General features: G+C 36.0%; 1 protein-coding gene across 4 annotated transcripts in view; it reads left to right on the forward strand.

Annotated features, from left to right (window-relative positions):
• DLG2 (discs large MAGUK scaffold protein 2) overlaps positions 1-25,645 on the forward strand; it is a 1,973,535-nt gene that overhangs the window by 1,459,644 nt on the left and 488,246 nt on the right. For all 4 annotated transcript variants that reach the window (XM_057748299.1, XM_057748301.1, XM_057748302.1 and 1 more), the window contains 3 exons: positions 7,603-7,739; positions 20,501-20,645; positions 23,345-23,483. In XM_057748299.1, the coding sequence (XP_057604282.1) occupies positions 7,603-7,739; positions 20,501-20,645; positions 23,345-23,483 (421 nt within the window). The remainder of the gene's footprint in view (positions 1-7,602; positions 7,740-20,500; positions 20,646-23,344; positions 23,484-25,645) is intronic.

A 25,645-nucleotide genomic window follows, 5' to 3' on the forward strand; every position in this document is an offset into this window, starting at 1 on the left:
GAGCCTGCCTAGCCAGTGCTGTAGGGATTTTAAACAGAACCACTTCTTTCAACTCCAAACTTAGTCTTTTGAACCCAGGGAAAATCCAGAGAGTAAGAAAATATAGCTTTGGTCTTTAATTAATCATATCTGCAGTACCCAATGAGATTAATTATTCTCTCAATTTAAAGTGAAAGGCACATTTTTGTTATTTCTTAAGCAATGATTTTTTTTCTAAAGGAGAAGAAATGTAAAACAGTTTGTTATCTGTGTAGACCAGACCCACAGGTAAAGTTTTTGTTTGTCAACTAAAAGGCGTGCACATTCAGAAATTAGGTTGGCTGTGTTCTAAAACAAGGCCTGCCAGGCTTCAGGATGGATTCTGTGTTTCCTTTAATAAAATCATGTTGTCAGAATGTACAGGACACCATTGTAGGGTTTTTTGGGGGGGTTTTTTGTTTGTTTTGTTTTGTAAAAACACTAAACACCCTACCTCGCAGATCCTAGATTAGCTATGACAGAAGCGGTCTGCTTTATAATACTGAATTTTTGGAGATGCCTAGAGTGCCCTCCTAGTAAAGTCACATAAAATGAAGTTAAAGCAAGTTATTGAATGATTATAAGACATCATGGGACTACGTTCTTTACACCCATAAAGACTATATGGGTACACTGTAGTCACATGACTCTTTCAAGTATTGGGGGTTTTATTCTAAGCTTCCCACACCCAGTTCCAAGACTTCCTCCTTCAAGCCTCCACCTCTCATTGACACCTGCTCCTCAGCATAGTCAGTTAACAAGGGGAAAGGGTGGACTGTGATCATTCCTCATGTTCTTTTTTCATAGGGGAAGGAAAAAATTTTGTGTGGGAGAGGTTAAGTTAAAGGCTTTAAACAACATTCAGACCTTCCTTTCCCTACACCTGCATTTCCTGTGTTAAAGTGAGAATATACAATTTGGGGATATGCAGGACATATGCAAAATAGAACCCAGCTTTATGCACTAGATGTAATCCTGAAATTGTTTGCATATCACATTTGTCAAACAGATCAGTTTTTAATTGTTTGGGGAATTAGGTATTTAAATTTCACTTGCTTTTTTCCTTTGCCAGAGTACTGAAATATCCACTGATTTTACTTCCTTTTGTGATTTTTTTTTATTATTAGCATTATTTTTATTATTTTTTATTATTTTTTAAATTTTTATTGGAGTGTAGTTGATTTACAATGTTGTGTTAGTTTCAGGTGTATAGCAAAGTATATCAGTTGTACATATACATATGTCCACTCTTTTTTATATTTTTTCTCATATAGGCCATTACAGAGTATTGAGTAGAGTTCCCTGTGCTATACAGTAGGTCCTTGTTAGTTATCTATTTTATACATGGTAGTGTGTATATGTCAGTCCCAGTCTCCCAATTTATCCCTTCTCAGCCCCCTTACTCCCTTGGTAACCATAACTGTGCTTTCTACATCCATAACTCTATTTCTGTTTTGTAGATAAGTTCATTTGTACCCTTTTTTTTTTAGGTGAGTTCATTTCTACCTACATGTTAGAGATATCATATGATATTTGTCTTTCTCTGTCTGACTTACTTCACTCAGTATGACAATCTCTAGGTCCATCCATGTTGCTGCAAAGGACATTATTTAGTTCTTTTTTATGGCTGAGTAATGTTCCATTGTATATATGTACCACGTCTTTTTTATCCATTCATCAGTTGATGGACATTTAGGTTGCTTCCACGTCCTGGCTATTGTGAATAGTGCTGCAGTGAACATTGGGGTGCATGTATCTTTTTGAATTATGGTTTTCTCCAGATATATGCCCGGGATTGGGATTGCTGGATCATATAATAGTTGTATTTTTAGTTTTTTAAGGAACCTCCGTACTATTCTCCATAGTGGCTGTATCAATTTACATTCCCACCAACAGTGCAAGAGGATTCCCTTTTCTCCACAGCCTCTCCAGCATTTACTGTTTGTGGATTTTCTGACGATACCCATTCTAACCATTGTGAGGTGATACCTCATTGTATTTTTGATTTGCATTTCTCTAATAATGAGTGATGTTGAACATCTTTTATTGTGTCTCTTGGCCATCTGTATATCTTCTTTGGAGAAATGTCTATTTAGATCTTCCATGTATTGATTAGGTTGTTTGTTTCTTTGATATTGACCTGCATGAGCTGTTTGTATATTTTGGAGACTAATCCCTTATAAGTTGCTTCATTTGCAAATATTTTCTCCCATTTTGAGGGTTGTCTTTTCATTTTGTTTATGGTTTCCTTTGCTGTGCAAAAACTTTTAAGTCCTATTTGTTTATTTTTGTTTTTATTTTCATTACTCTAGAAGGTAGATTGAAAACAAATTTATCTCAAGGAGTGTTCTGCCTATGTTTTCCTCTAAGAGTTTTGTAGTATCCGACCTTACATTTAGGTCTTTAATCCGTTTTGAGTTTATATTTGTGTGTGGTGTTAGGGAGTGTTCTTTCATTCATTTACATATAGCTGTCCAGTTTTCCTAGCACCACTTATTGAAGAGACTGTCTTTTCTCCATTGTATACTCTTGCCTCCTTTGTCATAGATTAGGTGACCATAGGTGCATGGGATTTTAATACTTACGTTGTTCTGTGTCAGCTTTGTTTATCACTGACACATGCATAGGTGTGTTTAGTATTATTCTCGATAGCCAAACATTCCACAGTTGGTAATGTTAGGGTCAGTATTTTAGGATGAGACCTACCAACTCTTGTTACTGAGTTTATTTTATAATCGATTAGTTTGCCATCACCCAATGGTCCAGGGCTTTTCTTTATCATGGACATGTCTTTTCAATATTGTAACCAATTCTCTAAATTGGTCACTTACCAAAAATCAGTGTTGCTTACTCAAATCTTTATGATATTCACTGTATTCATCTTGTTAGGGACCCACTCTAGCTTATCTTATCATAAATATAGGTTTTGAGTGTTTGCTAGGCACTTCTGTCTCTATTTCCAGCACAGGGGAGCTGGGGTTTTATAAGCATTGCATGATCTAAGTCAGGGCAGCTGACTCTTTAGTCATTTAATCAGTCTGGATGTACTGGCTTGAAAGATGTGTTCTCTTTTATCAATTCTAGCTTAACATTCAAGATCCAGCCCAAATGCTAAACTTTTGTTGATTCTCCTCCTGCCCTTCTTAGAAGTAAGTCATGGTCCCCTCTGCACTCATATATCATGGTACCATTATAGGATTTATTCTAGCCAGTTCAATTATGTCAAGATCTTTTTTTTCCAAACAATTTGAGAGCTTATTGAAAGCACAGAATTTCTATTTATCAAGAATCTATTTTTATAATAACTGTAAATGGAAAGTAAATTTCAAAATTGCATAAAAAATTTTTTTAAGAAATTTAAAAAAAGAATCTATTATGTGCCAATTACTATAGAATATAGGTACATTTATTCTCTTATTACAGATGAGGAGATTGGGACTCCAGTTTACACAGCTAATAGATGGAAGAATCATGATACAAAGCTAGTGTTCCCCACTGCCTGCCCAGTGGTTGCCATAAACTCTGTGTAGACTAAGATGGAAAGGTAACCAGAGTTCATGTGAGGCAATGTAATGACATACACAGTTATCAACTCCAACTAACAGCACTCACTTTTTCAGCTGTCCCTCACTCTTTAAAGCCACCAGCTTCATATAAAAGGGGAGTCTATCTCAGACACAAGTGATTTTCCTTGTCCTCTTATATTCATACATTATCCATTCTTTCATTTAATGCATATTTATGAGGTAACATGTATCTGCCCTTGTTCTACTGCATAGCATGAAATAGTTAAAAATCCCTGTCATCTGGAGTTTATATTTTCACTAAGGAGATAGACAATAAAAAATTAAATAAAATACATAGATGATTTATATAGTATATTACCAGGTAATAAGTGCTAAGGGACACTGAGAATAGAACAGGATATGGAAGTGGGGTGTATTGTTAGGGGACAGTATTAGACAGGGAGGTCAGGGTCAGGATCCCAGAGAAATTGAAATTTAAACAACACCCTGAAGGCAGGGTGTTCCAGGCAATAGAAGCTGCCCTAAGAGCAAATGCCCTAAGATGGAAGTATGCCTGGTGTGTTCTAGAAATATCAAGGCAGTAAGTGTGTCTAGAGTGGATTAAAGGAGGGCAGTATGAGCAAATGAGGGTAGAGAATGGTCTTATAATGTAGACAGACTACCCCTGCTTTAATACAGTGTGTGCAAGGAAACCAGTGCCTTCCAACTGGTCATTTGGATTTGGTCTTATTTCTTGGTTGCTTGGTGGACCTAGCCCACATTTGTCTTCATAGAGCAGCCCTCCAAAAAAGCAATGACATCATCTGGGTTTAGAGCATCGCTTCAGCCAGGTTCAATGACACTCACTCATATGAACTCACGGATCATTATTTCTGTAGTGTTTTTGGTTAATCCATTTCTTGCATTTATGTTGGCTACAGTTGATAGCAGCTGGTTGTACAATGCATCGTATGTACTCAGGAGATGCTTGTTGCATGAGTAGATATATGAGTGAATGAATGAATGAATGAATAAATAATGGATGGATGGATGGATGGATGAATAGATAGAAAGGACCAGATTCAATTTTATAACACAGATGGATACTTCCACCTGTAAATAACCTCGTATTCTGGATGTAGACATAAGCTATACATTTACTTATCATGTTGAATTGAATATCTGGAATATGGTTAAATGTTGATCAAATATTGATTATTTTTAAATGTATCCATGATCATCAAAGTAAGAGAAAATAGGGAAAATGTTTAGTTCTGTACCTTTCGGGCCATTCTCCGGCTCTTACTAAAAATACTTTAGCTTAAGCAGAGTCACCAGTTAAGTACTTAAGCCTAATCTTAGGGGAAAAAAGTTATTTCCTTTTTGCTGATATATTTATGTCTGTCGTGTCCATAGTGATTTCATTGTCTTGGTAAAATCTTCAACTTCAAATGTCAACTACATAGTTATTCCCTTTGTTGGGCTTAACCTTATTTACGGTGGTAATTTGTTTCCTTAGCTCTTCTGTAATTCAGACCGGCTGTGGCATTTACTGTTGGCATAGTAGATGTAAATCAGAGTACCCGGATTTTCTTTAACCTTTTGTCCACAGTTCGGAATGACTTCTGTGCTATGGTAAATGCAGTAGATTGATCCTAGCATGTGGCTATGAAACTTTTGCAAATATGTTTTTTAAACTTTCCTTTAATCATATATAAATATGAAGTCACAGTTTTGGAAAACATGAGCTGATATGTATTTTAAATTTCATAGCAAAAGCCAGTTGAGGACATTTTATTTACTCTTGGTCATCTTTCAGTTGATAAATAAATTCTTTAGATATGAGGGAAACAAATGCATTTATAGATCTATGCAATGTCAAAGCATCAGTAAAGAATAATTACCCACCCTAGTAGGAAATTAAATAACACTTATTTTAATTGCCCCATCAATTTATATGCATTTTCCATTTATTGTTAACAATTATTATAGCTAATTTAACAAAAAAAAATCATTTAATTTCAAATATCATTCCAGAGGTGTTACTTTATAATTTACCATGCCATTATTTTTCCATTAACTAATCATTTATGCTATCTTAAGAGCAGCACGTAGCCCTACTCAATATTTATTCAATACAAGGATAGTAAAATGGAGTATTTTTAAAGTGTTTTTCACTGTTGTACAAAGTGCCAAAAATTATGATTGTTTTATCATAAAACAAGTGTGTGGTTTTTTTAAACTAGGCAACTGGGTGTGTGTGTGTGTATGTGTATGTGTGTGTTTAATTTTCTAAGACAAGTAACTTACAGAAATTATCTGTCTTTAGTAACGAGCCTTTGATTTATAGCTATCTTCCGAGTAATTTGCATGTTAATTATTATAATTTCAAAATGCAATGAAAATATATGATACAAGTATAGTACTGAATGTGTATTCAGTCATATTCTGAGAAAGATTTTTTTGTTCTTACACTTTTAAAGAGTCAGTCACTCCTTTAAAATGGCCTTATAATGATTTTTTAATAACTCTATTCTTGTTATCATTCCATACTTTAATATAAATAAAAGTTTGTGACAACATGGATAGACCTAGATGATATTATGCTAAGTGAAATGTCAGACAGAGAAAAACAAATACTGTATAATTTCACTTATATGTGGAATCTAAAAAACAAAACAAATGAACAAACATAACAAAATGGAAACAATTATCAATACAGAGAACAAGTAAGAGATTACCAGAGGAGGGGGAGGGGAAGGGAGAAGAAATAGGTGAGGAAGATTAAGCTGTACAAACTTCCAGTTGCAAAATAAATGAGTCATGGTTGTGCAATGTACAATGTGGGGAATATAGTCAATAACCATGTAATATTTTTGTACAGTGACATTGTAACTAGACTTATCATGGTGATTATTTTGAAAGGTATAGAAATATCTAATCACTATGTTGTATTACATAGTATTGTAGGTCAATTATACTTCAAAAACAAACTCACTTGTAGAAGAGATCAAATTTGTGATTGCCAAGAGGTGGGGGATGAGGAGAAGGGGAGTTAGATGAAGGCAATGAAAAGGTACGAACCACTAAGATAAATAATACTAGGGATGTAATATACAACATGAGAAATATAATTGACACTGCTGTATGTTGTACATAGAAGTTAGAGTAAATCCTAAGGGTTCTCATCACAAGGAAAAATTTTTTTTCTATTTCCTTGATTCTGTATCTGTATGAGATGATGCATGTTCGCTAAACTTATTGTGACAATCATGTCATGATGTATATAAGTCAAAACATCATTCTGTACACCTTAAACTTATACAGTGCTACGTGTCAATTATATCTCAATAAAACTGGAAAAAATTTATAAGGCATAGCATAGTAAAATTCTTCTCTCAAAATTGAAAATTTCCAAAAAAATTTTTTTAAAGGAAATTTTCCATGTTTAAAATGATTTCATATTTCATGATTTGTTATAAACATGATATAGTCAAAGTATATAATATATTTCTTTATTCTTTAGGCTGCGTGCAGGGATGATTCATTTGTGTTCATTCTTTATTAACTATAAGTTAATAACAGGAAGTGCTGGGAAGTGTGAGAATATGACAAGGTGCCCAGAGAAGGAAACGTGAAGGGCAAGCATGGAGCTTCTTTTCCTTATCTTCTCTCTGAAATTATTACTCCAATATCCAATGTATCTTCCTCATAGCTCTTATCTCAGAATTTGTGGAATGTTCGAATGGCTGTACTTTTCATTCTGGAATGTCAAAATTATCTAGGTCTCTACCCACATGATTGGCAGGACTTCTGTTGTCTATGCTAGAGTAACAACAGCAACAACGAAGAGGAGCCCGTAGACTAAACGTGGGCAGGACTGCACTTGTGTTTGCCTCGTTAGCATTAATCAGCAAGCTTTCAAATGTTTAAAAAACACCGTTGATTGCAGTAGAATTTATTGTTATTTATTACTGTTGTAATAAATTGAGGATTAATTTTTTAGACTGTTGAAATATGACTAATAGCACTTTCTTAAACAACTACAAGGCTTTCTTTTCCTGTTCCTTTTCCATAGGTTTAGGCTTCAGTATTGCAGGAGGTGTGGGGAACCAACACATTCCTGGAGACAACAGCATTTATGTAACTAAAATTATAGATGGAGGAGCTGCACAGAAAGATGGAAGGTTGCAAGTAGGAGACAGACTACTCATGGTGAGTGTGACTCAAGCAGAACTATGTGTATATTTATGAAGCTTTTGTTTCCCAGTGTATGACCGTCTTAGTCATTTCAGGCTGCCGTGACAAAATACCATAGACTAGGTGAGTTAAACAACAGAAATTTTATTTTCTCACAGTTTTGGAAGCAGGGACATTTAAGAGCAAGGTTCTGGCCCACTCATTCTGGTGAGGTCTCTCTTCTTGGCTTGCAGACAACTGTCTTCCTGCTGCATCCTTACATGGCCTTTCCTCTGTGCTTGTGCTGAGAGAGAGCTCGCTTTCTCTCTCTCTCCCTTCTTATAAAGCCGTTAGTCCTATCAGATTAGGGCTCCACCCTTAAGTCATTTAATTAATAACTTTAATTACCTCCTAAAGACCCTATCTCCAAAAACAGTCATATTAGGGGTTAGAACTTCAACTTCAGAATTTGGGGGGAGGAAGCACAATTCAGTCCATAGCAGTGACCTTGAGCAAAAATAGAAAAGAAGGGAGAGCAGATTTTGTGGAAAGAGATATCAAAAGTACAGGTATAGTTGGATCTGATTTGTTGATATTTTAAAAACAGAAATCTAAATTTTCACCAGTTTTCATCGGCACAGAGATTATATGTTGTTCTTCCAGTATAATCCATCTCCTATCAGCCAGAGAGACTGCCAAATCCAGACTGGTAGAGAATGGGCTTTGCACAGCAAAGGGAACAAACTGTCAGGTTTACTAGTATGTACATTTCTATGCCTCTCTGTGTTCTTTTGTTCAGTCAGTGTAGACAAAGTCCCTGACTTCCAAGAATTCATAATCTGAGTTCTGTCACATGTAAAAACAGATCCCTTCCCCGCTCTCCTTTCAGACAGGGTTTATACTGTTTTATTTGCCAACTGCTCACATGCTTAAGGAGTCTTAGACAATGAGTGACACCAACATGCAGCCATCCTTTCTGAGGCATGGAGTTATACAATAAACTACAGCAAAATGTAGGCAATTATAGGCAGTAAAAAATTGAGATTTGCACCTAAAAATTGATTCATCTCCATTTACTGTTTTATATCAAATCTATAAGATAATAATCAAATACTAAAAATTAATAGAAGATAGCTCTCGAGTAAGATAACTATGGCTAGTCATGTCTAGTCCTATGTCTGCTCTTGTAAATCAGGGTCTTGAATCTTTGTCACGAGGAGCCATTATATTCAATACTTTCATGAGACAAGTTTGGGCAGGACCAGCCCTTACAATTTCAACAGAATAGTAACTTGTAGGACATGTGCAAGTTTTGGAGGTTGAACCTCAAAGTTCATTGTGTCCGCGTCCCCGAGCTGTAGGCAGGTTGTTTTCAGTCCCACTGGCCTAATTTCGTAGTTGTCAATGATTTTGTATTGAATTATCTGGATAAGAGCTTTATATAATCTTGATAACTAACATTTATTTGGCATTTACTGTGCTCCATGTGTTTTTTAAAATGCTCTTCTGTAATGTCGTATGTGTTTCTCACAACAGCCTCTTTTATATAAACAAAGGGAAACTGAGGTATGAGAGGTTTACTAACTCGGCCATGGTCATAGAGTTAACAGAGGACAGAATTGGATTTCAAATGCTTATAACCACCAAGCATGGTCTTTGCATTTGTTTCCTAGAATCTGTCCGTCAATTCTTTCCTTCCTTCCTTTAGTTATCATTCAGTCATTCATTAATTCCTTTATTTAACGAGTAATATATTGAGCACCTACCATGTCCCAGGCAATAGCCACTACTCAGGAAGGAATTCTGTCAGCAGAGAAAGTATGGTCAAACTGAATGGGCAAAAAACATGGCATTAATGACTTCAGTCAAAGTTGCGACAAAGAATTTTTTTCTTTACCACTCGAAGTCACTACAATTTTATTTTATTTTTTTAAACCATTTTATTGAGGTATGATTGACATGTAAAAAGCTATACATATTTAATGTATACAACCCTATGACTTTGGGGATAAGTACATACTTATGAAACCGTTACCACTATGAAGGCTATAAAATTATCCATCACTTCCCGAAGTTTCCTCCCAGTGTCATTATTTATTATTATTATATTTTTAATATTATCATTATTATTATTATTTTGTGTGTGTATGAGGGAAGAACACTTAACATAAGATCTACCTTCAGAGCAAATTTTAAGTATACAATACAGTGTTGTTAACTTATTGGCACTAGGCTGTATAGTAGAACTACGTTTTTCATTCTTGAGACATTCTGCATTTTGTTTGCTTGGGTTTTTTTTTTTTTGCCTTTGACTTGAAAGTTGGTTCTTTTGATGTTGCGTCTTCTGAAACAGAAAAGTGTTATTGGGATATAAGGCGATTTCTCTCTAACAACTTCTCTCAAGGAGACAAACTTTATTGTTTGTTGACTTAGGAATAAAATAAACTATGATATCTGTGTGATATCAGTTTATCTGGTACTAAATTGAAAAATGAAGAGGACAGTTTCATTCTAAAGTAATGTGTTATAGGTAGCGACTGATTTGAACTTTGATTCATTATTCTATAAGAGTTTGGATGTAGACAATTCTTCTGGACCTCTTCTGCTATTTCTTCAACTGCTGCTATTGTAATATCATGCTAGATGTTGTGTGCTGATTTCTTGAAGTTCTGTTTAAATTTTTAGCTCTTTATTCAAATTCCTAAAAAAAAAAAAGTCTAAATAATTATGTCAAAGGATTTTCAAGGCACCATGCTATTTTTCCATTATCATTTTCTTCTCTTGATATTCAGTGTAGGTATAATGATATCAAAAATAGCTCTGACATAATCCTTAACTGTTTTGAGTTTTAAAGCATAGTTTAAAAAAATGAAGCTTCAACAATAATAGGTCTCTCTCCTCTTACATAAGGAAAACATAATTAGTACTTCCAAGGCAACTGCCAAGCTGAATCTGGAAATGAAAGAAAACGATTCATTTTATAAAATTCTGAAAGAAAAATGAGCCTGAGGAAGAGCATAAAGAAAAAATCCTGGAAGCCACCCCTAAAGACCAATTATCTTGCTTCAGCCAAAAATATTTATTAATTCTCTCCTTCTGTCATTCCTTTCCACCTCCACTTCCCTTTACTACCCTATATTCCTATCTTCTTTATCTTTCTCCTCTTCTACTCTCCTCCTCCAAAGGAAGTATGAATAATTTAGATTCTGTGATTTACCAGTTGTACCACACTCAATTTTTCTCTAAATAGCTTTTTTCTTAAACAATTTGTACCACTCCCTCCTCTCACTTCTTAGGAAAAATTCTTCCGTATGTTATTCATTCATAGTTCTGTAAGTAAACTGATCTAAAATGAAACTCCTTTAATTTCTTTAGACTTTCGTGAGGTAGATCATCATAATTCAGGAGGTCTCCCAGCATCTGCCCTGCAGTGAGAGCACAGTCTCTCTTTTTTTTTTTTTTTTTTTTTTTTTTTTTGGTGAGGGTGGGTGTGAGGGCAAGGGGGGGGGGTGGGATTCTTTAGTAATAAACCTTTCAGTTTCTCAACTGAAATAACTTTAATCTTGGGCACCACCTGAGTGATACCATATATACTGAGTACTTTTTTTTCCCTAAATACTTCTTATACCTCAGAATTGAAAATTATCAATCTTAGATATTATCTTATTCCAACTCTCATTTGGTATATTAGAATCCTACAGAAAAGCAACCATGAGAAATAGCCCCTCATCTCTGCTAGAACTCTCGAAGGATGGAGAGCTGAATGCCTCCTCAATGCTATCCATTAGATACAAACCATAATTAAAAATGGCTTCCTTAAAATTATATAAAAATATATTTCCCTATACATCTCTTTTTATTAAAGGTCTCTCCCTTTATTAAAGCTCTCTCCCTTGGAAACCCAATGATGAATACTAATTCCTCTTCCGCATTTGTTTGAAAAGTTATGTCTTGCCAATTCACCGCTTCTCAGTCTTTTAAGATGTTTTGCGCTTTTCCTCTCACTCTTGCACTAAATTTTATCATACATCCAATTATCCTTTGTAAATAGATTACCCTTTTAACAAAACTTCTTTTGATTCTTTAGAATGTTATTCTCCGACTTAAAAAGAAGGCAGTATTGTTGCATCTGACCTTTATATTTATTCTACTATAAGAAAACCATTCTCCTGCCTATCACCTCTGCAATAAGCCCCTTAGTGATTCAAATAAGATGACTTTAATGTCAGACCTCTTTGATATTTCATGGGTCACCCAGATGTGTGGTATATGTTCCTTTTATCAAAATAACAATTTTTTAAATTTCCCCTGCTACTGGCACTTACTGTCATTCACTGGAGTTTTTTGTTTGTTTTTCTTTTCTCAAATGACAGTGACATCTGATTTTAATGGATTGTACCAGTAGCTTAGTGTTGTAATTTCAGACTGAATAGATTACCTCTTGGCCTTGAACTTCAAGAAACAGATGGTCAGAGGTTAACAGTGTTGATAATTTTCCAATTCTTTCATATACTTTTACACACTGGTTTTTAGTAAGCCCTACCATGGTGATGCATAGAGCCACATGTATTAGAGAAATGTGGTCTTCCTCATCTCTTTTCTACACAATACCAGAAACTTTGAATCTAGGGTCATCTAATTGTCTTCTCTACAGGCACAACATGAACTGTTAATTGGCAAAGCCCCTTGTCACATTGTGATTTAAAGTTTATAACCTTAGTCTCTTCTTTCCATGACCTTTGCTTGACGTTTGAAGAAAATATTGTCAGTGAGAGAACTTTTACATCTTTTACAGAAAATAAGTCTGTATGTTTTCATTGCTTAAAGGGAAGTCATACACAAGAGGAAAGGTAAATGAGGCATTAAAATAATATAGAAAGACAGTGGACTCGGAGATAGGATAACTGGATTCAAGTCCCAGGCAGCCAGCATTAACTCTACTTAGTTGACTTTGGGCAAGTCATACTCATCCTTGGTCTTTTGTTCTGTCCTCAATACTGTGACAGCATTGCCTTAGATCAGTGTTTCCTGAGGGTGTTTTAAAATATGTCTCATGCCTGTGTCACATGAAAAGGAGCTATAGTCCAAAATAAGTTTGGGAAGTTCTACAACCTGTATCTCACTTCTTTTATAGATTCTCAACAAGCTTCAGCATCTTTAAGGGTCTGTGAAGTCCTCTAGTCAAGGAACTAATTTAACTTTGATTAGTGCCATGACTTTCAGATATATTTTATTGTAGAACCTTTTTCTTTTAAAGTCATACTTATGAAATACCTAGAACTAATGTTCAGTGGAGTCACTCTGAGATGTGCTGTGCGTGAGCATCTCTTATTTTTATTCCAAAATTTGCATCGTATGGTAAGGACATTAAATAGATTTAGGCAAGATGAGTAGAATAATATAACTTTCTGGATAAGTGTGAGTTGTGAGGACCCACTATCACCTTGTTTGATCCAAATATCATTAAGAAAATCATCCTGAAAACCATGCAAATATGTAGAAATTATCTGAATAATGAAGAGGACTTTAAAACACTTTTATTGTTTAGGCCAACCTTAGATAAGAACCAAGAGCTATAACTATCTCTGCACATGGCTCTTTCCTACCACCAACACATTGCTTCCTCCTTAAAAAGATTTGTCACCCACAGCATCTCTTCACTCCAACACTTGAGAGGGCGATAGGGCAGTCATTGCTGCTATTCTTATTTTCCAGAAGAGAAAGTTGGAACTCAAAGATGGCAAACACTTTTCCAATGTTACATAACTGATAAATTGTGAGATTGGATTCAGACCTAGATATCAATTTTCTAAAGCCACATCCCTTTCAGCAGTTTACTCAACCCCTCTGGTTCTCAATATTGGTTACACATTTGAATCTCATGGTAAATTCTGGAACGCTATGGAAGACTAGGCCTCAATCAACCCTGAATAATCAAATCAGAATCTCTGGGATAGGAGCCATACCTCATTTTTTTTTTTTTTTAAGTTTTCCAAACTATTCTAATATGCAGCCTGGTTAAGAACCACAGTCCTACCTTGACCTAATCACATCCTACTCCACTCTGCTGCTGCTCCACTGCTTCTCCTGAGGGTGATTTCTGAGGTAACGCTCATTCTATCAAGCTGGTATAGCATCATTTAGCAATTTCCAATAATGGGCTAAAAGGCATTTAGAAATAGTTCTCCCTTCAGGCTCTGTCTCCTGTAATTAGATTACCTTCTGAAACATCAGGGAAAACAATTTTTGGATAATTATTTCTTGGAGTCCCTTTTAATTTCTCTCAAATGCAATAAAATTACAATATAATGCAAATGCAATGATATTTTATTTAAGGGTTAAAGGGCTTTGTATATAAAGGGTTTTTACATCAAGGGTTAAAGCTTTCCTTTACATTGTTTATTTCTTTTGCTTATATTCAGTTTAATAACCCTGTTTATAGAACTTGCTCTATTCTCATCATATATTGGTATATTCATCTATAAGGCAGTGGTTTTAAAATTCTTTTAACAGCACACCCCACCAGTAAAACACAAAAAGTTGCCTTTACTATATGTATATTTCTCTAAATTGCATTGGTATATTGTTATGATAATATATTATATACATTTTATTTTAAACCATACACAAGAAATAGAAAGATGAAAATCAATGTGATAAATATTAATAGAAGATCAAATATTTCTTCCTGTATCCAGTGGATTGCCCTGGGGTTCCTATTACACTGTCCATCTGGAATAGAGAAAGCAGGAGTCAGTCCAAACATCCCTGGCACTTGCTCGCTCGCTCTCTATGGAATGAAAGGTTAAGAAATGCATCAATGATTAATGGAGGAGGAAGTAATTCACACTGTTGGAGCTTTGATTATGTCCCTTATAAGCTGATATGACCCAGTGATCACATTTTGTACCAGCCTTTCGTTCTTCTATCCCATGCCTGACACAGAGTGAGTGTCCAATAAATGTGTATTGTTGGTTGAATGACCTTCATTCCTTATCCTTTCCTCTCTGACTCAACACAAATGTAAAATAGAAGCTCAACAGAAATGCCGCATTCTTCCTGTAAAATAGGGAATTTTGATTGTTTTTCTTTGATTTGCCACATTTTTTTAACTTATTTAGCAGATTGTTTCAACATTTATTAAGTGCCTAGTATTTACAGTGTGTCAGCTGGGGGAATACAAAGATGAAAACAGTCTAGTCATTGCCCTTGAGAAGGTCAGTCTTTGAGATGGAAGAGGCACTGCAGGAGTCAGTACAAGATCATTTTCACAGAAAGAACACTGAACAGGAAGAAACTATTTCCAGCATTAGGATCAACAAAAGCACTATGCCTGATTATGATATTTGATCATTATTTGTATATTGCTTTATATTATAAAGTGTCTTTTCAGGTTCATGATATCATTTCTTTCTCATAAACACAAGCAAATCAACAAATAAATCAGTATTTTTCCCATTTTACATATAAGAAAATTAATACTCAGTAACTATGTTAACTGACCAAAATTCATAAAACTAGAAATTGATAGCAGATCTGAGTCTACATTCAAAATTCCTCTCATTATACTAGGTTGCCTTCATTTCTAAAAACACCTAGGTTTAAAATATGGCTATTATTTCTCATAAATTTAAGTAAGGTCACTGGGCATGAGAAATCTACTTCCTTCTTTCCCATTCCAATTTTCCGTTACTCATGAGATTTTTGCTATATGTGTCTCATAAAGAGGTCACCACGCTTAGTTTCTGGTCTCCCTTATTTAAGGTTTTTGTTCTTGTTCATTTGAAAAATAGTTAATATTGTTCTAACCATAACTAATGCATGCTCATTGCTGAAAAGATGAAAAATAAGGAAATATTTATTATCCAGAGATAACCATTATTAATGTTTCTTATGTATTCATAGTTATTTTTAAAACAAATTTTATTGTAACAGTTAATTGCAATGGGCTGCAGAGGTTTCAGTCTTTGGTTTATGCATCTTTATTTCCATATCAATGACATTGCTACATTAGATTAGTCCCCTTTTAAATTTATTTACTATATGGCAACCATCTACTTTGTCTTCTATTTTAGAAGTTAACTTTGGAGTTTACGATTTTTTTACAGTGTTTCTAGAGTCTCGCATTTCCTTGTACTATGTCTTAGTGCAATTTTTATGTCCCTAATACCTCCCAGTTTGCCTCACCACATTGCTATTCCTGAATGAGTATGGAAAGGTCAGTATCTCGCCATCTGTACATTGCTCATTTCTCCTTATCACACCCTCTCCTGCCCCCACACCTCCCACCTTTGTACCATCACATATGTATTTGCTAACACGTATTCGAATTCCCACAGCACTTGCCATGTTCCTTTCTTGCAAGTCTCCTGGCACCTCTTTCTTCAGCTGGTTTGCCCTCTTTTGTCGGCATCATGCTGCAGTTCAGTGCTCCCTCTTCCATCGGAGAGAGCGAGTCATCTACCTCCAGCCTCTCTCTCTTGGCCTCAGTCCTCTGTCCTATTGAAATACATGGCCAGGCTGCACACATGTCCCCCTCTGTGTAGTGCACCCCATGGAAACACTTCAATCAAATGCACATGATTTTTTTTCTGAAACCAGGCCAGTTGCTCAGTGTTCACCATTATAGGCAGATACTTGATGCAAAAGAAAAAAAGGAAAAGGAAAAAGACAATGAAAAACAATGACAAGAGCAACCAGCCAATCAGTATAATGTCCTTTCTCTCTGTGTACAATCAGCTCCAGCTGTAGGCCCTTTATCTTGAGAGTTCAGAGGATAATGCACACATATAATTAACCCAAATAAACCCACTTTCGTGAAAAACATTTTGAAGACTTCAGCACAAAAGGAGCACTTTCGGGTCCAGATCCTGTACTATTCTGAATTTTTAAAAAGACCACACAGAAGCCTCATCAACAGTACTCTAATTAAACTCAGCAGTTCACAGATGTTTACAGGAAAACGCTCAGCGAAAATGTTCACCGAGAATTCCTGTTTCCTGGGAAGAGAGATGGTTGATGGCAATAGTGAGAGTAACAAAAGCTCACATTAATAGGTAATGAGCCTGCCGCTCTCCACAGGTCAATGCATTTAAATCAATAACCTTTTTGAGGCAGTGATTATTCTTATACCTATTTAACAGATGTCAAAACTGAGGGTAAGTAGGTTAAATAAGTTTCCCAAAGTCACACAGCTTGGTAGTGCCAGGACCAGGACGAGTGCTGATTTGCATGACTCAAAAGCATGTGCTCTTAATCACTATATTTTGTTACCAATATCACACCACCTCTTCCATGATGAAAATCAGTGTAAATTTTCCAATACTTCATAGCCACCAAATAAAAACTGACTCCACTATTTTTTTTTTTTTTTTTTTTTTTTTGCTGCCTTGGGTCTTCACTGCTGCTTATGGGCTTCTCATTGTGGTGGCTTCTCTTATTGCAGAGGCACGGGCTCTAGGCGCACAGGCTCAGTAGTTGTGTCTCATAGGCTCTAGAGTGCAGGCTCAGTAGTTGTGGCACACAGGCTTAGTTGCTCCATGGCATGTGGGATCTTCCCAGACCAGGGATCGAACCTCTGCCCCCTGCATTGGCAGGCGGATTCTTAACCACTGTGCCACCAGAGAAGTCCACTACCACTATTTCAAATTACCAGTATTTCCCCCAATATCCTCTCTTCCCTCACTCCTCACCTCCAACCATTCCTCAGCTTGTTTTCTGCTCTAAAGATTTTCCTGGTGGTCTGAGGGTCTGTTAAGGGAGTCATTCTCAGAAAATATACTTAAAGATAACATTTTCTAGGCTGGTTCAAGGCCCAACTTAAAAGTGGAAAAAGTGCAATATAATAAACACTGGCCACATCTCTTTTTCACTGATAATCTAATGAGCTGTGTGCTTTATGTACCCTGGGGGAGAGAGACAATGAACCCTGTCAGAATCAGAGCTTTTGTGCCATTTGTAATCTAATCCAGTTGGTTTCTAGCCTTTAGGGTCTTATCTCTTGGCTTGTCATCCTCAGTGTTTATGCCGACAAATTCCTCCTCTCTTCTCTTTTTTCAATATAGCTGTTTCTGGGGTGCATGATCACAATATTCAGAGCCACCTTAGGCAACCATCTTTTAAGACAAAACACCCACTTCCATACACATTTTAAACCATTATTTATGAGCATTATTTGTAAATATTCATTATCTAGGTACAAGTGATACCACCCTTAAAAAAGTGATTAATCAGATATATAAGAAAGTTTTGAAGAAATAGATATACCAAGCTACTTTCCACTTTACTTACTTCTTTTTTGACTTTGTCAGTGTATTTGGCTGATGCAATATATTGTCACCACTGGATTACGCAGGGAGGGTGATGATTACTCGGGCTTCTATAACACTTAGGAATTGACTTACTTCTATATGTAAACTTGGAAAGAGACTCCTCTCCTAAAAGAAGGAAGAGTATATGATGTAAGCCCTAGGTTTGGATGAACCAACACTCAAGGGCCATCTCATTTTCATCTTTTCAGGAGGGCTCTGATCCAACCAATAGCTTTGCCACCTGGGGTCTGTGTGACCTCTTTGTTGCAAGTTAACCTCTTCAGATGTCAGTTTTTCTCACTTGTAAAATGGGCCTAATTATTAATGTCTACCTCATGGAGCTATAATTAGGATCAGTTATATGACTTATGTCAAAATATATACATGGTACTCATAGTACTTCCAAGATATATGACATATAGGTGTTAAGTAAATGTTAGCTCTTATTATCATTACTATTGATTTTATTTCCTGTCTATAACTAAAGCCTGCCATCATCAACTGTGTTTCCCATGCCTGTAGTCCCTCTACATTCCCACTCTGTGTGGGTCTATTTTTCTATTCATTCATTCCATAAACAGCTATGTTCTAGTAGAATGTGAGTCTCATGGGAACAGGGGCTGTGTCCATCTGGAGGACGCAGTATAGATGAGTGGTTGAGAGCATGGCCTCTGGAGCCAAACTGCTTGGCTTTGAATTCTGCCTCTACTACAATTAAATCAATGACTTTGGGCAAGTTTCTTAACCTCCTGGAGGCATGCTTTTCTCATCTGTAAAATGAAGGTAATTATAATAGCTACTGCATAGGTTGTTGTAGGGCTTTACTGGGTTAACATACACAAAATAATTTAGAGTAGTGCCTGACGTATAATAGGGCTATGTAAGTGTCTGTGATTATGACTCTCACCGTTACTGTTTATCACGATATCTCTAACATGTGGAACAGTGGCGGACACATAATAAGTATGCAATAAACATTTGATCCATGAATGAACAAGTGCTAGATGCTGGAAATACAAAAAGATTTAAGAGAATGTCACTTGTCTAGAAGAGAACTGTAGGAAGAAAGGCTTACAGCTTAATGGAGAGCTCGCAGTGAGCAGTCAGGTTCAGTTCCCTTCTGTTCCAGGGCCCCTAACCTGGGCTACACCGCCAAGGATTAACGGGCACGTGGAATTTATATAACAACATGAAGCAAAAACAAAAAGCAGCGCTACACGGTATTAAATGACTAAAGTGCTGATTAGATAGTACAGAGAATATGTCGGAATCCAATCTATTTTATTTATTTACATTTTATGTTATGTTTATTTGAATTCAACATCATTTTAGCAGAAAACAACTAAAGAATTGCTTCGTTAAAAAAAATAGGAGCCAAATAAGGATAAGCAAGGTATTTAAAATATTTCCTGAATATTCGAAAACCATTTAAGAGAAGTGCTGCAGAGACCCACTGTAAGCCACTGCTATGAAGTAATAATTGCACAGGTATCACAGGATTTTCTGTCCAATGGAGAAAGAGGAGTTGTTGTTAAAGCTGATAGCAATAAAGCACTCTTGAACTTGTTCCCCTGAAATGCTCTGTGTTCCAACATTAGCAGTCTTTCCTTAGAAAATAGACTCGTGTTAAGTGACATCTTGATGGGAACAATTTTTAAAGTGAGAAAAGCCGAGGGTGCTGAAGCCGTGGGAAAATGGGGGTTCTCATATAGTTGTGGTATAAGAGTAAACTGATTCATGTTTCCAAAGGGCATTTTGGAAGTAGGTATCAGAGGCCTTCTAATATTCATATAATTTGTCCAGTGTTCATTTGTATGATTTATCCTGAAGAAGTCATCAAAGTGGTGCACAAATATAGAAAAAGGTTTATTGCAACATCATTTATAACAGAATAAAATTAGAAGCAAACTAAACATGCTTTAGTAAGAGATTAATTAAATCATTATGGTATAGCCATGCAGCACAGTGCTTTGTAGGAAACAAAACTCATGTTGTTGAAATACATTCACGATAGTCAAAGTTAAAAAACAGGTTCCAAAACAATGTGGGTAATATGGTCACAATCATTTAAAGAAATATATCCATATAGGGAGATTATGGATAATTTTTATTTTCTTCTGCTGTTTTTGTTTGTTTTCTTCAGTGGATTATATTACTCTTGTAATCACAATCACTATAGCATAAGAAAGACACTTGACCCCTTTGTTCTTTTTTCCACAAAGAGTATTCTGATTTCTGTTATAAAATATTTCTTCCTCATAGAAAAAGGCAGAAGCAACCTTGTTTTTTAGCATCAACAACTGTACCTTATCTGCTTTGGCTAATACCATTAATCCATCTGTTCTCTCAAAGTATGATATAGATATGAGACTGTAATAATTGCAATTTATTCTTTACGTAGGTCATAATTTTGTATATCTTCTTGACTGAATAGTGCTCTTCACCTGCATAGATTTGGCTCTAGTAATGAATTTTTCCCCCTTTTAGGTAAACAACTACAGTTTAGAAGAAGTAACACATGAAGAGGCAGTAGCAATATTGAAGAACACATCAGATGTAGTTTATCTAAAAGTTGGCAAACCCACCACCATTTATATGACTGATCCTTATGGTCCACCTGATATTACTCACTGTAAGTACCACGCTCAGTGTCATCTTTGAACAGCATGCCAGGTTTGCAAAATTGGAATTCTACAAAACTTGGCAAAGTCCTCTGCTTGCACCTTCACACTTTTTTAGCCTGTGGAAATATTTCAGAGGGATCCTGCACTTGACTCCCCAGTTGCCTTGGTGGCCCTACCTGATGAGTTGTCAGATTCACTGTTATGGAAAGGTTTAATAACGTATGTTATGGACAGTGTGATTGCAAAAACATAGGAGCAACACATTTTTTAATTTATTTTATTGAGGTATAGCTGACTTACAATGTTGTGTTAATTTCTGCAGTACAGCAAAGTGACTCAGTTATATACATATATACATACATTATTTTTCATACTCCTTTTCATTATGGTTTATCACAGGATATTGAATATAGTTCCCTGTGCTCAACAGTAGGACCTCATTGCTTGTCCATTCTGTGTATAATAGTTTGCATCTGCTAATCCCAAACTCCCAACCCATCCCTCCCCCTCCCGCTCCCCCTTGGCAACCACACATCTGTTCTCTATGTCTGTGAGTCTGTTTCTGTTTTGTATATAAATTCATTTGTGTCATATTTTAGATTCCACATATAAATGATATCATATGGTGTTGTCTTTCTCTTTCTGACTTGCTTCAGTTAGTATGATAATCTCTAGGTCCATCCATGTTGCTGCAAATGGCATTATTTCATTCTTTTTTATGGCTGAGTAGTATTCCAAGGGGCAGCACATTTTTAAGGTCTATTTCTCAAGCCCCTAAAGCATGATAGCTCTCATGCCATAATAGCCTCTCTTCCTAGTTCAAATCTATCTAGTAACAGAGTAGAAAAGAGGGGCTGGCAAAATAAACCAGAGATAGCACTGTGCTTCTTCTTTACGATCTTGCCATCAATTAGTGAAATCATGATCCCTAATCACTATCATATAGTTCTTACGTTTACCAGAATTTGATATATTGGCAGAGAAGCCAGAGAAAATTGTCAGTCACTACGGCAAGGGAGATAGGTTGGAGGTGGGGGCTTCTAGGGCAACAACTAACAATGAGATGCTCTGCTGGGTCCTCACGAAGTCCACTGCTACATAGGCCCTGTGTTTCCCCCTCTTCTTACTAGGTCGACAAGAAGATTCTGTCTTTGGCGACTAGATTTAGAAGCAATTCATTTTTTTGATGTGAGTTTAAGGGACAGTTTTGTCAACATCAGTAAATGTGCTCATTCTGAAATTTTGAGAAACCAATTGTGAGACTGGGAACTCAAAATGTTTTTAGGACCTGTCATTAATAAGTACTATGGTCTTAAGCAAGTCATTTAACGCTTCTTAGATTTGGATGTTTCTATTGAGAGAGACTTAAATGTTGAATGTTTTTGTTACCTGTCCATTACATTAGCTATTGCTTTTCTTAATGGTGATTCTAAAATGACTTGCCCCAAAATATGTCTTTTTGTCAAGCAAGCAGTAAGCTGAGATCAGCCTTACCTTAGGATATAAAAGTGTTAACTTTCAGAGTTTTTCAAACCAGATAAATTTAGAAAAATCAGTCTTGAGGCTCTGTGAGCCTCTTCTTGAAGGGCATATAAGGTCAATGTCAAAGATCAAAAGGAGAAAACAAAACTTGCTATTCAAAAAATGTGTATTGAGTAATTTCAATATGTGCAAGACACCTTGTAAGGGAATATGTGGGATACAAAGGAGATAAAACCATGGCCTTCATTGAAAGGAAGGCTAATTTAGATATATAAATAGCAGCAATATTTGGCAAAATGAGAAGGATGTATATGCCATGAGAGATGTAAAAATAAATGTCCTTTAGGCACTCAAAAGAAAGGGATATCACCTGTCTTTGGAAGATTAGAAAAATCTTTATGCAGAGGGTGGCATTTAAATTTTATCTTTAAAAAATGGATGAGATTTCAGAATCAGAGATGGGATAGGAGACAGAAGCTTCAGGTAGCCAGTAGAATGGAGCAAAGGTACAGATATTGGGAAGAACAGACTTTATTTAAGGACCATAGGAGATTCATAAGGGGGGATATTGAAATGAGTCAATCTTGTAGGAATGGTGAAAGGGAGAATTTTTATCCAATACAATTGTGGCAATGGAGAGTGTTTAAGCAAGAGAACAGTATGATCAGACCTGGATTTTTCAACGTATAAAATGGATTTTGGGAGAGAGCAGAAACAGGAGACCCAGTTAGGAGGGTTTTTCAGTCACCCTAAAGGAGGAACAGAAAAGAAAGGCCAGAGTTAGCCTTTCTGGGATGGGAGTCAGCATATTTAGTGATTAAAGTCTTATACAAGAACTTGTTCCTAAGAGTCTTCTGCTTTTGATGGTTTGATATTAATTATGTGAAAAGAATGTGAGCTCTGCAATTAGAAAGCTAACATTTTTATTTCAATAGAAAATTAAGCATTGTTCTGAAAATGTGAGTGCTGGGTCTCTCCTCCAGTTTTTCTCTTCACCTAATTATACGAACTGGGCTTACAGATATAACTGTTATTACATCTTTCCAATCCTAAAGGTCACCATGTGCTTGTACATATTAAATACAAACAAACAGCAACTCCCACCTCTTGAAGGATCAGAAAATTCTTAGCGTGTAGCAAAGCCTTTCTATTTTTAACAGAACTGTATCATGACACATTGAATCACCCACATAACAGATTTCTTTTGTTTTTTCCCACCGCTTAGCTTATTCTCCACCGATGGAAAACCATCTACTCTCTGGCAACAATGGCACTTTAGAATACAAAACCTCCCTGCCGCCCATCTCTCCAGGAAGGTACTCACCAATTCCAAAGCACATGCTTGTTGAAGACGATTATACCAGGTCAGATATGCTTGTTGATTAATTGGGTTTGTGATTGTTACCAAGAAGAAATTGCATTTGCCAAACGTGGCAGCTGTTGCTTCTCAGCACCATTCAAATTTATAATCTCGCCTCAAGTGGAAATCTGCCAAGACTTATAAACACGTGTCATTGTCCTCTGTTGCAAGCAAAAACCACAATTTCTTTGTGGAGAAATAGTGATAGACACACATCCATCACTTTGCAATTCATTAGGACTTTCGATATCTAACACCATTTGAGCTTTACTATAAGATGGGTATTATTACTCAAAGAGAGAAGATGGTGCTGAGGTTCAAAAAGAAGGAAGTAGCATACCTGTATTACATATCTGGTTAGTAAAGAGTCAGAACAGAGAACTCTGGGTTTTTTTTTTTTTCCATGTTCTTGCCACCAATGCCACCAATTCGGTGGAATTGGGGAGTCAGTCAATCCTCCCTCGAGTGCAGTAACTACAGGTGGAAAGGAAAGGAGTGAAACTAACTCCAAATTGTTTGAATTTAATATATCTCATTAATTTCAAAGGGGGACAGGACAGGATTTTAGAACAGAGCACAGAACCGCATGGCTATCCCCACAAAAATAAACTAAATTTAGCCAGCATGCCTATGAAACAGTCAGGTGTGACAGTTCAGAGAAGACCAGCTTAGTTTACTTTATGGTCATCAGTTAGGATTCAATAAATTTTGGATGATGAACAAATGAATGAATGAGGGGGTGGATGAATAATAGAAAACGTACATTTTTTTCTTTTTTATCTTTAAATGTTTTTGTTCCAACGTAATACATGCTCATTGCATTTGTTGAGGTAATGCAAATATGTTCAAGAAACAAAAATCTCCCTCAAACCTGTCGAGGTTCCCAGTGTGGCAGTCTGGCTTGATCCTTTCATGCCTTTCCTATGTTCATACAAATATGTACAAAGCATACTCAGATGTGGGTGGGGCTTGACAATGTTTTTACAAAATAAGTTTGTATTTTACACATTGCTCTGCTATTTGCTTTTCTTACTGAGAAATACTTTTACCCAAAATGAGATTGCATATAGATATGTACACTTTTTTTTCTGAAAGTGTTTGTGTGTGAAAGTGATAGAGACAGATCCTTCGGTTTTATATCCTGCCGGTCTACTGAAGTCATCTGTTAGCCTTTAAAAAAACTGAGGAGACTTCCTGCTGCTTAACTTTCCTCACTGGTGCCTATGTATGCTTTGGTCTTTTCGTTCCTTTGCTATTTCTTTTTTAAATGATTAAGCATTTTCCATTTATTTTGCAATTTCAGGTTTGCTGAAGTGGCTTGTTACATCTTTAGCCAAGGAATGGAATGTTTAGATGCTGCAAATGTGCATCTGTGGTTTAAATCAAATATAAACCTTTTCCTATGCTGAAATGTCTAATCTTTATGCTCTTAATTAAAATGAGGGCTGCGGCAAAGATAATCCTCATGGTTCTCTAAAGATTATATAAATATAGGCACCTTTATTCACCAGAGCAATAATCTATTTGCTCTCATCCTATCACTAATATTTGATAGGATTTTAATTTGAAAATGTCGTTTTATCTTGCTAGGCCTCATAGTGAATTAAAATTTATTAAACCCCATTCATAACCCAGGCCCTTTGCTAGCTGATTTACTTACCTATCCTTTTACTCCTCACCAAAACACAGAAAGAAGGGCTGTCATCCCATTTTAGAGATGTAGAAATTGAAGTTCAAAGAGGTTAGGGAACTTGCTTTGGTCACACACCCTTTTAAGTAGGAAAACTGAGTGCCCTGCCAGCTTTAAAATGCTGGCTAGGAAGAAACATGTTAAATTTCTCCCCATTTTTAAAATGAAAACCAAGTCATATAAAACTGTTCTCATCATAGAAATATGTGGCTAGAAAGGGACCCAAAAGTTTGATGAGCTCTAAAGACAATTAGATCTAGTTTGAGACCTCCTTCCACCACTGGCTAACTGTGTGAGCTTGGGCAAATCCTTTAACCACTGTAAACCTCAGTTTCTTCATCTTCACAATGGGGATAGTAATCAAATCTTTCTCAATAGGTTGTTATAATGATTAAATGAGATAATACATGCAAAGAACTTATAACAGTGCCTGACACATAATGAATGTTAAATGAATGTTATCTGTTTATCATAGG

This window comes from Hippopotamus amphibius, chromosome 9 (assembly GCF_030028045.1).
Source record: "Hippopotamus amphibius kiboko isolate mHipAmp2 chromosome 9, mHipAmp2.hap2, whole genome shotgun sequence".
Taxonomy (NCBI): Eukaryota; Metazoa; Chordata; class Mammalia; order Artiodactyla; family Hippopotamidae; genus Hippopotamus; species Hippopotamus amphibius.